Consider the following 15,654-nt stretch of genomic DNA (forward strand, 5'->3'; position numbering starts at 1 on the left):
CATAGAACAGCATAGAAGTCATTGGTCACATATACAGTAACTACATGAATATTCCCTTTTCCTCTCCTTTTCTCGTAGCCTGTCTCCTTTTCTGGCTCTCTGATCTCCCATTAAATTTGGCATTTCATGAAAAGACTTCTGAATTCTCCTAACCCTGCACACTTTTTAGAAAATATATTTTTGCACACAGATCACTTGTTAAGGGCTCCAAAGTGACAAGAGAGTTTCATGTCCTATTGAAGGGAAGAAAGAGCCATTTCAGGGAGAGATAACTCTCCAGACACCTGACAGGAGACATTGTGCTTGATTTAATGTGAACTACAAACAGTGCGGCAGGGAAGAAGAGCTCTCTAAAACCTTCTCAAAATTCACCCTAATGGTTAAAAAGGAACTTGGGTCAGAGACTGGCTACTTGTTTGGCTAGGCCGAGGGGAAAGCCAGAATCCAAGCACACAGTTGTTGCAGCAGCAGCCCTCTGGGGAAGCAGCAGGCAGAACAGAACTGAGGGCAGGTTCTGTTGGTGGCAAGTTGTTGCTGGGGAAGTCAGATCAAGGATACAGCCCAAGCCCAAGTAATGCAGAAATGGTAACATAAACAAGGGTCCTGACCAGTAGTGACACCAGAGGGGGAAAGACTAGTGGGGGAGGCACAAAAGGAGCAAAGTGCATTTTGGGGAGGGGGCCAAATTTGTCCTGCATGGGTTAGAAAAAGAAATAATGGAGTATTTCGCATTAACGGTCCCATCCTAAAACATAGTTTTTGTCGAAATACGTCTTGCTCATTAGGCTACAATCCTAACCCCACTTACCTGGGAGTAAGTGCTATTGAATTCAGTGGAACTTACTTCTGAGTAGACATGGTTAGGACTGCAGCCTCAGCTTTCAAGTAAGATGTTTAAGATTACAGCTTTATTTTAATTTCCATTGTATACTTCAGTTATGATTTGTATGTGAAATGATTTGTATGTTGGGGTTGCTTTCTTTCAAGCAACCCCAACAATGGAGTGGGGGCAGGGAGAAGCGAGTTACTTGTGGGGGGGGCAACGCTTGCCCCTTTTTCACCCTTTTGTCTATGGTTCTGACAGGCTTTTGGATGCTTTCTGGATTTTCTAAAAACATGCCTTGATACTTAAAAAGAAATGCAATTTTAAATAAACACAGACGTGGTTTTATCAGAGAAAGTGCGGGTGAGAAAGCGAGAGGAGGAAAGAGGGCATGAAGATGAAATGAGATCTGATCTGCTTTGTGTTTTTGAGATGTTTGTGACCATGTTGTTTCCCCAGCTCTAGAAAGACATTTGATTGTTCTGTGACCCTGGGGGCGGGGGATAAGAGACTACCAACAACCTCCCCAGAGAACGAGAAGGCAAAGCAGTGAAGGAGACAGAACTACCCACCATCTCCCAGGAATTGTAGAAGGGCTAAGTCAATTGACCTCTTCCACTTGGAGTCCTTCTGGAGGGCAATGCCATAGCCGGTAGTGGCAAAGACTTTCCCACTGCCAATGGTCACCAGCTTGCAACCTTCATCCTTGCCTGCCATGTAGTTGAGCACTGCAGCATCATATATAAATGCATCCAGCTTTCTGGAATCAAGCAGAGAGATGAAACAAATTAAGGAACAGCAGCTACAAACATTACATTGGGCTGTTGGTAAGTCAGAAGACCACACAGTATCAGGTGCCAAGCTATAAAATGCTGCAAGAAAGTGAGCGATGCTATTGTCATCTGTGGTGACCAGTTTGCCCCAACCATATTTCTGATAGTTCCATAAGGTTTAGTTCCAAAGCAAACGTGCTATGCTAAGAGTAATATGGTCTGCACTGTTATTAAGTGAGTGGGATGGGGGAGAGAGAGAGAGACAAACAGACAGAGTGAGCATGTACCACCCTCTTACCTGTATCTTTTTGAAAGAACAACTGATGTTATTACAGCACTAAGGAGAGTGGGGGGAGTGCACACTGCTCAAACAAACGAATAAAAACTATTTTTTTTAGTTTGCAAATGGTGGGATCCACCACATTCCACAAGGCAGGCAGGCAGCCTTGTAATAGGCTAGAAGACAAATCACATTTTCCCAGCTACAAAACCTCAGTGGTTTGGATGATGAGAAAATGCCATTTTTCCACAACAAAAGGACTGCCCTGAGGGAAGGCAAGCATAACCCATTGTCCTAAATAACAAGGCATTTATTGCCTGTAATAACTATTTAATGGAAATACCCTTAGAAACCAGCTAGTAGGCTGTGGCTGCAATTCTATGCACTCTTTCTTGAGAGTGAATTCCACTGAACACAACAAGGCTTACTGCAGAGTAAACATGCAGGGGGATGCTCTGTACTCTCTTGTGAAGATTTCATGAAGGCAAGGGTCCAGTCAATTCCCACCTGCAGCTGGCTAAGAACCCAACATGTTTGGTGAAGAATCAGGGACATACACACCACCCACTAAGCATGTGATATAACAGGGGTGCTTGATACATATACAGACAGGGAGACAGGTTTGCATGAAATTCTTCCTCTGAGAAGGGAGGGAGGATTGCTTGACTAGGGCCTGTAAGTGCATGGCTGTACATATGAACATAAGAACAGCCTGCTGAATCAGGCCAATAGGCCATCTAGTCCAGTATCCTGTTCTCACAGTGGCCAACCAGATGCCTGTGGGAAGCCTGCAATCAGGACCTGAGTGCAACAGCAGTCTCCCCGTAACCCCATGGATGGGATGCATATGTCCACTCATCCCATAAATGCATAGCGGAGCCTAGAGTAGGTAAGTATGTAAACTAGCCCAAGATCTTTAATTCCCTTTGTTTTAGAATCAAGTGTCTCATTCAAGCTGCATCTTGCTGTACAGTTCCCTTTGTAAAACAGGGATAAGTCAGGGCTGCTACTGGGAGGAAGGGCGGGATATAAATTAATTTATTAGTTATTAATTAATTAACAGAGAAAATAGAAGATTTCCCTACTAACCAATTACTGATTCAAAATCTGATCTTCCAAAAACTGTGGAGGAAAAGCAGAGACTTTTTTTGCTAAAATTATGCTACAATGAATATTTAAAGATTTGTTAGTGGTGTTTACTGTAGCAAAGCCAGCAAGCACAGTGAAATGCACTCCTCAAGCATTGAACAGAGACCTCTTATATAAAGATGCTTGAGCTTCATTATTTTGATTGACTTACCAACTTACAGGGGTATCAAAACTGTTAAGGTTTTCCCTAAAAGATAGAAACCATAAATGTGATACACACACAGTCCAAAACATCCTGGTTAGAAAAGTCTGAAAACAAGACACTTTTACATCTCATGGCCAAAACCTGAGATGTGAAGTATAGCTCACAAGCACTTCCACAAAGGACAAGCAAAATCATGTCTGGAAAGAAAATATCTAGTTCCCTCTTCACATGTTTGGACTCTTCCTCTAATTGAGAGAGGGAATTTGCAGTGAGGACCCAGAACTTACCTAAAGACTCTCACAGAGAGTAAGCCTGCTATGTGACAGGATTCTGAAACATAGCCTTCTCTGGGTTGAGGATTGGCATTGTGGTTTGATATCAACAACATCAGGTGTGTACAAAATTTACAGTCGATAAAGACCCTTTTGACATGGTGGTGACCCGATGAAGCTACCACGAGCTGCCATTTTTTGACATGGTGGCCAGTCTTGAGAATGCCGAGAGACTTTGGACAGTGGTCACAGATGCAGCATGCCATGGTCTCAGTGCTCATGGGTGGCATACAGGAGCATTCATAAGGCGAACGAGAAAGCATGTCTGAATCTATCCTCACTGAAGCAGAAGATTATAGGTAAATAGAAAACAAGATCTAGAAGCTGAAAGGGGCAGGATCCCAAGTCAATTTCAATGTGCCAATTCAAAATGTACTGTGGGTCTTTTGATAGTTAGAGCTAGTTAAGAATGAACTCAGTTTCGGTACAGATACATTGAGAACCTCTTGCCTTATGTTGTTTCTTATAAGGAAACCCACCCCATTTTGAGGCTGATTAGAGCATCCTCCACTGAGCGCTGGTTATATTTCACCATATGGGAGTGCATGTCATGGTAGTTGCTCCGAATGTTCCTCTCTGTGCTGCCGTTGGGAACTGTTCCAAACCGGAATGGGGGGTACTGCTCCTGAGGCTTTTGGAACTAGAAAGGAAACCACAAAGAAAGGTCTGTTGCTGAATCCAGAAAGGAACCACCACCCCTTTATTCAGACTTGCTGGTTGGATATCTCAGAAGGACTAAGGGCTCCTCCAGAGGATGTGTTTATTCAGCATACATCCTGATATACTCACACAACGCTTATGCAGAGGTTAGACTATGTTCGGTCTTTATTGAGCTTTTGTTCTGATTTTTCGTGGGAAGGTTCTAAGACAATTAGCATTCATCCTGATTTGTTTTTGTAGTGGTTAGGCATCTTCCCATTAATCATTTGGTCATCTCATGTTTTTCAATGAATTTCGCTATCACTTTCCAAACTGCAAAAAGTCATATTTTTTTGTAAAGTGGATTTGTTGTGCCAGAATGGCAGAGCACTTTAATCCACTTTAATTGCACAAACCTAAATTGCTGGTATGCACTTGAAACCCTCCTGCAAAATACTGGCAGTCTGGAGGCAACCTAAGTGTGTACTTCAGTACCACTATTTTAGCATAACTTTATGCTGAAAAAAAATACATTTATTTATTTCAGTTTATAGTCAACATTGCAACAGTGTCTTGCGTGTAATTAACACAAAAGCCAGGCACTTTCAAACAAGTGCAAAGCCATTAGGTTATCTTCAGCCTTACTTGCAGAAAGGTAGGTAGAGGAAGCAACACTTTTGTGTGGGATTAAATTTTCTTGGTAACCAAAAACTATCAGGTTTCATCTGGCTGCTCACCTGAAGAAGAGTACTCTGTAATACCAAAGCCAGCAAATGTTTCTCAAGAAACTTTATATCATGCTCTGCCATTTAATACTAACACATCTTACTTGTGGGATATTCCAAGCCATGTACTGCTATTAGTTGTTCAATGTTCTCCCAACCTAAGCACTTCAACCATCACCACTCAAGCGCTCCTCACCTTCTTATCGCTCAGCCCAGAGACTGTATCAATATATTGCTCCTGGATCATGAATGCTGCCAGATTTGCAGTGTAGCTTGCCAGGAAGATTACAGCAAAGAAGGCCCAGATGAGCACCATGATCTTACTTGTAGTGCCTTTGGGGTTTTCAATGGGAACTGAATTGTTAAAAACCAGAGCCCACAGCAGCCAGACTGACTTGCCAATAGTAAAGGATGGTCCCCCGGATTCTAAAAAGGCAAAGAGAAAACAATGTGCAGGTAGCAGGTTTTCCTTGTGGGAAATAAGAAGCATTCTTTGTTGACAATAAGCTTTTTAAAGTGAAATGAATACATTTTATTTATTTTAATTTTTCCGGGCAATAATTCCTGCTAATACTAATTGCATTAGCAGAATCAATTTTGTTCCATTGGTTAAAACAAAAATCTGCACTTGTATTTAAAGGCAATACAGCAGTGTTTGACAAGCTGAAGGCCACGAATGGCAGAACCATTGCAATCCAGTACCCAACACAGTAGTGCCGCAATCTGCTCGACCTTTTGTGAATTGCAACAATTACTATTATAGTTTTATTGCTCAGCTCAGACACAGTATCAGCGTCTGGCTGCTCGATCATGAATGCTGCCAGACTGGCAGTGTAGCTGGCCAGGATGGGGACAGTGAAGAAGAAGGCCAAGATGAGCACCCTGATCTTCCTTGTAGTGCCTTTCCAGTATAAGCTATTGAGGATTCTGACCATTTTTAATATTAGTTGTTTATAAGTTTCTGTAAAAGGATTCAACCTAAACAATCCCCCATGTTGTTCAACATCTACATGAAACGGTTGGGTGCGGTCATCCAGAGCTTTGGAGTGCATTGCCATCACTATGCTGATGACACGCAGCTCTATTTCTCCTTTTCATCTTCTTCAGGTGAGGCTGTCAATGTGCTGAACCAGTGCCTGGCTGCGACAATGGACCGGATGATGGCTAATAAACTGAGGCTCAATCCAGACAAGACTGAGATGCTGCTAGTGGGTGGTTCTTCTGACCAGATGGTGGATGTCCAACCTATCCTGGATGAGGTTGCACTCCCCCTGAAGGAGCAGGTCTGTAGCTTGGGGGTTCTTCTAGAACCATCTCTGTCACTTGAGGCTCAGGTAGCCTCGGTGGCACGGAGTGCCTTCTACCAACTTTGGTTGGCGACCCAGCTACACCCCTATCTGGACAGGGATAACCTGGCTTCAGTTGTCCGTGCTCTGGTAACCTCCAAGTTAGATTACTGCAATGTGCGCTACATGGGGCTGCCTTTGAAGACGGTTCAGAAGCTGCAGCTTGTGCAAAATGCAGCGGCCAGATTGGTAACAGGGACCAGACAGTTTGAACATATAAAACCAATTCTGGCCCGCTTGCATTGGCTGCCTGTATGTTTCTGAGCTTGATTCAAGGTGCTGGTTTTAACCTATAAAGCCTTACATGACTTAGGACCACAATACATGATGGAACGCCTCTCCCAACAGGAACCCACCCGTACACTACACTCAACATCCAAGGCCCTCTTCCGGGTACCTACTCGGAGGGAAGCTGGGAGTCTGGCAACAAGGGAGAGGGCCTTCTCAGTGGTGGCCCCCAAATTATGGAATGATCTTTGTGATGAGGTGCGCCTGACGCCAACACTGTTATCTTTTCAGCACCAGGTCAAGACTTTCCTCTTTTCCCAGGCATTTTAGCATGTGTTTTTAAATTGTTTTAGATTTTTAAAAATTGTTTTTAACTTTTTTTGTGTTTTAAAATTTGTATATTTGTTTTTAATGTTTTTAATTGCTGTAAACTGCCCAGAGAGCTTCGGCTATGGGGCGGTATATAAATGTAATAAATAAATAAATAAATTAGCATGGAGCTTTCATTATGCAGATCGTAGAATTTCTAGGCATGCAGAAGAAGGAAAGTTGCACAGTTATGCTTGGGAGTTCTTCATATTTCCATTTTCTGCAATTATGAGATTCTGTTGCCCTTTCTAAATTAAGAATGCAATAATACAAAAACAAAACAAGAACAATAACCCCAAGGTCTGAAACGCAGAATTTGAAGAATGGTTCAAAGGCAGCCTCCAGTGAGAGAAGAAAGCAGCAGGCTCCCAGCACCTCACAACCTGACAGACTGTACAGAGTTGGATGGTGGAAGCTAAAAATAGGATGTATATTTTTATTCTGGGCTTTTGGCTATTCTCTACTTGTAGTTACCAGTTTCCTCCTGACTCCCAGCACCCTTCCCCTTCCCTTTGATCCACCTTCAGCAGCAAATTCTCTAAGGTCAAATGGTGAAGCATTCAGAGAGCTCTCTAGAGGGAAGGCTAAGTGAAGGTGGCAAGGGGGAGGAACCTTGTCATTACCCACATGTCAGGATGTATAAGGGTTAATGAGCATGTATCAAGGACAGGGATGGTATGCCTGGCCTGGGGCTGACAGCATCTCAAAGCAGCTGTGAGAAATCTTTTCCCCAGATCACTCAGACGTGGAAGCTGCTAACATGAGGAGCTGCTCATAGAGTTTACAGACAAGCTTACAAATCAGGCTGGCTGATCAGACCAGCTGTTGACAGTTCAGACACAAAGATGCCAACACAGCTGGATCGTATCAGCCTAAAACGGATGTGTTTTTCACACGGTGCTTAGGAATCTAGGTCAGACTGAGCTAAGTCTACAGCCCTTGCAGGGAAAACACTTAAGGACCAGCCACTGTGTGATCAGGAGTGCTTCCACTGTAGACTAATCAGAAGATAACCAAGGGTTATGACATAGTCAGGGCACAGCACTATCTCTAAATGGCTTCCACATGCTTTGCATATATGCTGTCTACCAGATGTGAAGGAGAATGGGGCTCCTGTACCTTTAATAGTTGCAAAGCCAGAACTTCAAAAGGTGCAGCTTTGTCATGCAGAGGTGGAAAAAGCTGCATTGACCTATTCCCTTCTGTACACCTATTTAAAGGTACAGGAGACTTGTTTTCCTTTACATCTGGCCAATCTATGAACCTATAGAATAGATAAACAGAATGGAGAATCCTACCAGTACACATACAGTTCACCTAAAAGACTACTGGGACTTTGCACCTCTACCACCCAGCAGTAAAATACTGTAGGGGAATGGTCGTGGGTATTTTGATTGTTTTCCAGTTTGCTCTCCTAAAATCTAAAGGTGTTTTCAGGTTGTATCATGAACTGCAGAAAATGTCTGGTAGGGTTTAAATGTATAACAACTTCTAATGAAGTTACTTTGACAGAATTCTTTACCAATCTCATATACTAAACTTCCACACTCTCTGCTTGTGGTCTCTGTGTGCATGGAAATCTTATCCATGGCATAGCACCACCAGATAAAAGAGTTATGCAGGAAGGACAATGGTCATACATAAATATTATTGGATCGCCACAGAGTGCTGTACTGCAGCCTTACCACTGGGTAAAGGAGATGTCTGAAAATACCCTAATGAAAAAGAAATAAAAATTGAGGATTTATTACACCAGAAAATTGGGATGCTATGGGACTCTTGTGGGGAGGAGATAACTTCCCTTTGAGGGAGAATCTCCCTTTTCCATGGGTTCCCTTTGCAAAGGATGAGGTTTTCAATGGGAGACTCACTGAATATTTGGGTGTACCAGCTGGCACCAACAGGACAGCAGGTGAGTTTGGCCAGCCCTGCTCCCCTCGCTGCTGCATCCTCCCTCCCTCCTTCCTCCTTTTCCCTACTTGGGGGAAGTTCGAGACATGCCAGCTACCAGCGAGAGAGAGCAGGGCCTTCCCTTTGGGGCTGAAGAATCAGCTGGACTACACATCCCAGCTGGAAGTTTTGCTGGGCAACTTTTTCCCTTTTCCCTACCTGTTTGGGAATGCCAACTTTATCATCACTGGCAGGAAAGACCCTTCTCCCTTGTACTGATTAATAGTCCTATTGGTCTTGACTTTTGGGGCTGGGGTTCAATAGCCAAGCTGCCACAGACTCCATTTGGAGGCTATTGGAGCTAATATTCTTCAGTTATAGTCAGGGTCTTTTGTTTCTTTTGGGGTCCTTGAGTGCAGATACATGCCCTGGGCAGGGCTGGATTATCCATTAGGCTTAGTAGGCTGAAGCCTAGGGGCCCAGAGCTCTTGGGGGCCCGTGAATAAGCTAAAAAAATTATAATATAGATTTTTCATTATGTACAAAAAGAAAATGTTTGCACTTTGCAATCGCATTCATAACGTTCTAAAAGGATAGCTTAAAAGACACAATGCACACCAGCCAAATAAAAACGGTCCATTAAACACTTTACATTCCATAACTGTACTGCGCCTGCTCGCTGCACCAATATTTAGTATTGATCGCTGTTTTTAATCTTCGCGGTTTGTGGTGTGCATACTGTATGTATAGGCAGGGCCGGTTATAAAGGGCGGCCAGGTGGGGCACTGGCCTGAGGGCCCCTGGAACTATATATACCATCAGTCCATTACCATTGTAAGGAGTTTGAGAAAAATATTGCCTAAGAGGAGAAGGGGGGGCCAAACACCAATCAGCCTAGGCTCCCTCCTCAGCTTAATCCGGCCCTGGCTCTGGGGTGGGATCACTTGGGGAGAACATGGGGAGCCCCAGTTGCAGTGGTCCAATGTATGGGGAGGAATGTGAGAGGAGGCACAAGCCAGGTATGGGGGACTGCAACACAGACAGTTGGTGGCTGTGTCATGTGCCGTCCCCTACTCTAGCCTGAGGCACTGTGGTGATTCTATTAGCCAGCCCTTGGGCTTGCAGATGCTGCTGTTGACCACCAGGTTGGTATCAAATAAAATCTCCCTCGTTCATGATTTGATTGTGGGTGAGGAGGCCAACCTGGTATGTATTACTGGGCGGAGGAGCAGGATGGGGTTGGCCTCACTCAGCTGTGCCCATCTGGGTACTCAACGCAGCATCAGGGCAGGCTTGAGGGTCCGGGAAAGGGGGTTGCTGTAGTCTACAGGAATTCCATTTCTCCAGGCTTTCTGTCTGCTTGAGTGGGGATCTAGAATGCCTGTATCTGGCAATGAGCAATAGGGACAGGTTGGACATTTTGTTGGTTTACTGCCCACCTCGCTGCCCAGCAGTGACCATGCCTGAGCTGACAGAGGTGGTGCTATGGACTCCCAGACTCTTGGTTCTGGGAGACTTCAACATCCAAGGCCACTAACTCTGGAGCAGCTCAGGACTTCATGGCTGCCATGGCAACCATGGAGCTGTCCCAACATGTCATCGGCCCAACACATGTGGCAGGCAAACACTGTGGATCTGGTTTTCTTGACTGGGCAGGAATAGGGTGATTTGAGAGTGGGAGATATTAACATCAGTCCCTTGTCATGGCCACATCACCTCCTGTTGAGATTTAGGCTTTCAGCTGCTTTTTTCCACTGCAGAGGTGGGAGACCTATTAGGATGGTCCGCCCTCAGAGGCTGATGAGTTTCCAGATGGAGGATTTTCCTGCTAATACGAGTGGTGCTCCTGTTGAAGCCCTGGCTGATCTGTGGAATACTTGGAAGGCCTGGGCTGTGGACACAATTGCCCCTGAGGGCACTCTCCCACTTGATAGAGCCCAGTTGGCTCCTTGGTATACACCAGAGCTTAAGGCGATGAAACAAGCTGGGAGACAGCTTGAATGCAAATGGAGGAAAACTCCAGACAAATTCAATCAAACACTGGTGAGTGCCCATTATCGAGCCTACCCAGTGGCAGTGAACGTGGCAAAGAAGGCATACTTTGTCAGTTCCGTTGCATCTTCACTGTGTCACCTAGCAGAGCTTTTCCAGGTAGTGCAGGGCCTTTTACAGTCTGGCTGCCGCCCAAAGGAGGTGGCAGAAGCAATGGTGGCTTGCTGTGATTTGTTTGCAAAATATTTCACGGATAAAATTGCTTGCATCTATCATGACTTCTACTCCACTGTTATAGCAGATGAATCTTAAGAGATGTGCAGAGCACTGTCTAGTCTTGTTGTGTTGGATGAGTCTCAGTTGGTAAGGCTGGAGGGCTTGGACAAGGTGCTTGGTTTGGGCAGCCACTTGTGCTCTTTACGCTTGCTCCTCATGGCTGATAAAAACTAGCAAGGAAGGGACAGCAAGCTGGGCTAGGGAGGTGATTAATGCCTCCTTGCAAGAGGGGGTAGTCACTGCCTGCTTAAAGGAGGCGGTGGTAAGACCATTCTTAAGAAATCCTCCCTGGATTCAGAAAATCTAAATAATTATAGGCCAGTCACTAATGTTCCCTTCTTGGGCAAGGTTCTTGAGCTCATGGGTCCAGGCTCTCCTGGATGAAACCAATTTTCTTGATCCATTTCAATCGGGGTTTAGGCTTCGTTTTGGCACAGAAACTGCTTTGGTTGTCCTGCATGATGACCATTATCAGGAGAGAGATAGGGGAAGGTGCCCCTATCAATCCTCCTTGACCTCTCAGCAGCTTCAATACCATCGACCATGGCACTCTCCTGGAGCAGTTGTCCGAGTAGGGGGCAGGCGGTACTGCTTTGCAGTACTTCTAGCCCTACTTGGATGGTCATCTTCAGAGGGTAAAGCCCTATGGAGTGTGGGGTTCCACAGGATTTTATTTTATCCCCTATGCTATTTAAAATCTACATGAAACTGCCAAGTGGGATCATCATCCAGAGTTTTGGAGTGCATTGTAAGCAATATGCTGATGATATGCAGCTCTGTTTCTCTTTTACATCTGCAGGTGTGGCAGATGTTTGACCTCAGTAATGGACTGGATGAGAGCCAACAAAACGAAACTTAATCCAGATAAGACTGAGGTACTGTAAGTGGGTGGTTCCCTAGACCAGATGGTTGGGGCATGTCCTTCTCTGGATGAGGTTACAGCCCCTCTGAAGGAACAGGTGCATAGCTTGGGGGTGCTTCTGGATTCACTACTGTCACTTGAGGCCCAGGTGGCTTCAGTGGCATGAAGTGCCTTCCATCAGCTTTGGCTGGTGGCCCAGCTACATCCCTATCTGAACAGGGATAGCCTAACTTCTCTTGGCTACACTCTGGTAACCTCTAGGTTAGATTATTGTAATGCATTATATGTGGGGCTTCCTTTGAAGACTGTTTGGAAACTGCAGCTGGTGCAGGACTTAGCAGGCAGATTATTGACCAGGGCAAGACAGTTGGAACATGTAACCCTAATTCTGGCATGGCTGCACTGGCTACCAATTAGTTTCCAGTAAAAATTCAAACTGCTGGGTTTTGACCTATAAAGTCTTATGCGGCTCAGGACCCAAGTACCTCAAGCACTGCCACTCCCCACGTGAACCAACCTGGACTCTGTGTTCATCATCTTAGTCCCTTCTCCGTGTGCCCTCTCTGAGGGAGGTGCGGAGGGTAGCAACACAAGAACAGGCCTTCTCAGTAATGGGTCCCCATTTGTGGAATGGGGAGGCACGCTTGATGCCATCACTGTCTGTTTTTAGGTGCCAGGTAAAAACATTTTTATTCACTCAGGACTTTGGAGTTTAATTTTCTGTCTGTTTTTAGTCATATGGAGAAGTTGGATTTTGTTTTTATGTGGCTTATGTTGGGATGTTTTTATTCTTGTTTTTATATCAGTTTTAAATGTTATAAATCACTTGAATATCCTTTGCAGCTACATAAATGTGGTTGAATGTATTGCAATGGGATGACTTGATCTATGTTCCTTCGAAACCTTGCATATGCTCACAACTTTTATGATGAACCTGAACAGTGACAGAAAAAGTCCCAATAGACAAGAGCTCTCAGACCATAGCTCCTGAGTTTGTTGTAATAAATAAGATGGGGCCTGCTTATTACAAAGAACACCCTGCTTTTTGTCCCCCCTCTGTAATGTCCACTCACTGCGCCATTTGGAAACTTACTTTTGCCACTGGTTAAATTCTGGTTGTAGCCGACAGGGCTGAAATATTCAAACATGAAGACTGTGACAGCAACGACAGTGAGACACATCACAAACATCATCACCCACACGGCCGGACTGTAGGGTTCTAGAAGACAAGAGGAAGCCAGTCAACCCAGGACATGTGACAGGTTAGGAGTCGCTGGGGCTACACATTTTTCCACTAGTGTAGAGAGAAAAGATGATCTAGTGGACAGAATGATCTGGAGATTTGCGTTCAATGTCTGCTGTGCTGCTGAATACACCTCTGTTGTGCTACTTCTTTAAGTGTGACAATAGGAGTTACAAATGGGTCCTGCAACAAATTGTTGCAGTGTGGACTTCTCCTATTCACTGCCCCAGCCAGCCATACTCTCCTTGATGATACTTCCTTCATTTTGGCTACATAAACTACTCACTCCTGAACATAAGAAATCAAGGGAACTAGTGGGTTTAAAACGTTACAATGTGGAGTCTTCCTTTTCAGTGTTTCAGTGACAACCATGTCCTTCTCCATGATGCTCATTCCATCCCCCCCCCCACAAAAAGTCAGCATTCTGTGGCTACTGAGCATGCTCCGTCCTCCTCGGGCTGTTTTGTGGGGTGTCCCACTTCTGTTGTTGTTTTTCTAAATACTTCTGCAAAACTTGGCATTTCTCTGAGCTGCCTGATACATCTCCCTCCCAGTGTCAGCCTGAACAATGGAAATGGAAGAAATGATTATTATTTGTGTAGATATGTTGATACAGGTATTGATACTGGTACTGATACAGATTGGCTGCCCTTGGCACTGTTGAGCTGTGCCTCAGCACCAATGTCAAATATCATATAGGACTTACAGAAGCCTAAGGCAAGCAGGAACCTTTTTAATACAACATGCTGCTGCCCCCCTGGGTGCTCAGTGAATATGCAGGAGGGGGGGACTCCACCTCCAAACTATGCCAGTTCATTGACTGGAAATTTATTTAACACGTACAGGGGCAGCAGCTATGGAAAGGGCTAGAGTATTACAATGGCATCCAGTGATGGGGGCTTTAAGAATCAAATTCACTAACTAAAATTTGTGTAGCCTTTCTAGCGTCACATCGCACAAACACTCAAATGGTCCACCATGATGTTCTTGACAGCAGAAAGGTAAAGGAAATTAAGGTGACACTTAAGAGCTTAGAACATGTCCTTTTCAAGCTGGGAAAGTCTGTTTGTTCCCTGTTTACCTTTCTCTCCAGAACATTTATTTTCTCTGTCCCCAGTGTTGTCAGAGGACTCTTGCAGACGGACATGAGCAAAGAGCTATATTGGTAGATGTGTGTGTATGCAGTGATTGTAGCAGAAGCTGTTCCACAGCCCAAACAAGAGCTCTCATCATTGCTCCACTGGGGCAATTCACTTTTCCTCTTGTCACATTTGTCGCATGTATTGGTCGCACAGATATCATAAAGTGTGCATCTGTAAATACAGAATAGGCACGCACCAGGGAGTCCCACTGAACCAAGATCTCAAATTACTCTTGAATTTTTATGTTATTGTCCTGGAGCTCAACAAATTTCTCCCTTTCACTGAAGTGTGGGTGGGGAGTGGTGAGGGAGATTGGCCCACTACGCAGGACTGCCAATAAAAATTACCATTCCTGGAACTAAGAGTGAAACATTTCCGGAAACATTTAGGAAACCTAAGCCACATTAGGTGGTAAAAGTGAACAGGCTCTTAAGTCACTGGGATATTTTTCAACAAACACAACATACCCCATAGGTACATGTCTGCCCTTATCACAAAAGAAAAATTAATACTGTTTCCCTTCACTTGTCAAAAGTAGTATATACTCCAAGGTACATGGATGGAATGTGTTTAGCCAGGCTGAGGCAGAGATTAATGTGAAATAACATCCTTGTGACCAGTTGCTTGAATGTATAAAATATTTACCTGTTCTGGGCTGGTCTTTTGCGAGCAAAGAAAGAAACATTCATCATAATCCCTTTTAAGGGAATAATTACATTTTGGTTGTGTGTTTTTTAATGTTTATGATATTGAGGAAATACTTTTTCTGGTGTCAGAATTTCATGACGTGGGACCACTTCCAGAAGCCATTCCCATCTCAGAATTGAGAAAAATCCAAACCAGGGACATGTAAGGAAACATTTATCAAACCCTTCCCTCAGACTATGGAAAAGAAATCAACTACACATTGTAATATTATGAGGTATACAGAAAATCTCCAAGCTGCCAGTGCATCTTACCTATAGGCCTACCTACATGTAAAGAGGAAAAACATGTAAAACACATCCCATTCTGTTAGTAATTAGATGATGTAACTCTTTATTTTGTTTTGTGTTTGTGTTTTGGAGACATTTATACATACACACACACCCTCTCTCCACGAGAGTAAGTTGCCAGGTTACAACTTGGTGATTTGCTCTGTCTCTTTAAAAACTGCTGATCAAGTGGCAGAAGGCTACAGCTGAAGCCCCTCCTCCTTGGCTCCTTTTGTCCCCCACCCCTGTAGTAGTGGGCAAGATTCCAGGTGTGGAGAGGGGAAGAGGAGGGGATGGAAATGCCACAGGGCAAAATAGGCAGGAGAAGGCAGAGCTGCTACATCTCCCGCCTGGCTTTAAAGCAGGAATGGGGAACCTGTGGCCCTCAAGAGATGTTGTGGGACTCTAACTACCTTGCTTTTTTGTATACAAGGTTTGCAGGATTGGGGTTTTTTCCCTTTCCAGA

At 44.4% G+C, this 15,654-nt stretch overlaps 1 protein-coding gene across 6 annotated transcripts in view; it reads right to left on the minus strand.

Moving 5' to 3' along the window:
* Positions 1–15,654, minus strand: part of GRIN2C (glutamate ionotropic receptor NMDA type subunit 2C) — a 74,519-nt gene that overhangs the window by 8,948 nt on the left and 49,917 nt on the right. For 5 of the 6 annotated variants that reach the window (XM_061616086.1, XM_061616083.1, XM_061616087.1 and 2 more), the window contains 4 exons: positions 12,923–13,048; positions 5,063–5,292; positions 3,982–4,142; positions 1,396–1,583 (listed from right to left, as the gene is read on the minus strand). In XM_061616086.1, the coding sequence (XP_061472070.1) occupies positions 1,396–1,583; positions 3,982–4,142; positions 5,063–5,292; positions 12,923–13,048 (705 nt within the window). The remainder of the gene's footprint in view (positions 1–1,395; positions 1,584–3,981; positions 4,143–5,062; positions 5,293–12,922; positions 13,049–15,654) is intronic. The other variant, XM_061616088.1, reaches the window with a different exon arrangement.

Source organism: Rhineura floridana, chromosome 3 (genome assembly GCF_030035675.1).
Source record: "Rhineura floridana isolate rRhiFlo1 chromosome 3, rRhiFlo1.hap2, whole genome shotgun sequence".
NCBI lineage: Eukaryota > Metazoa > Chordata > Lepidosauria > Squamata > Rhineuridae > Rhineura > Rhineura floridana.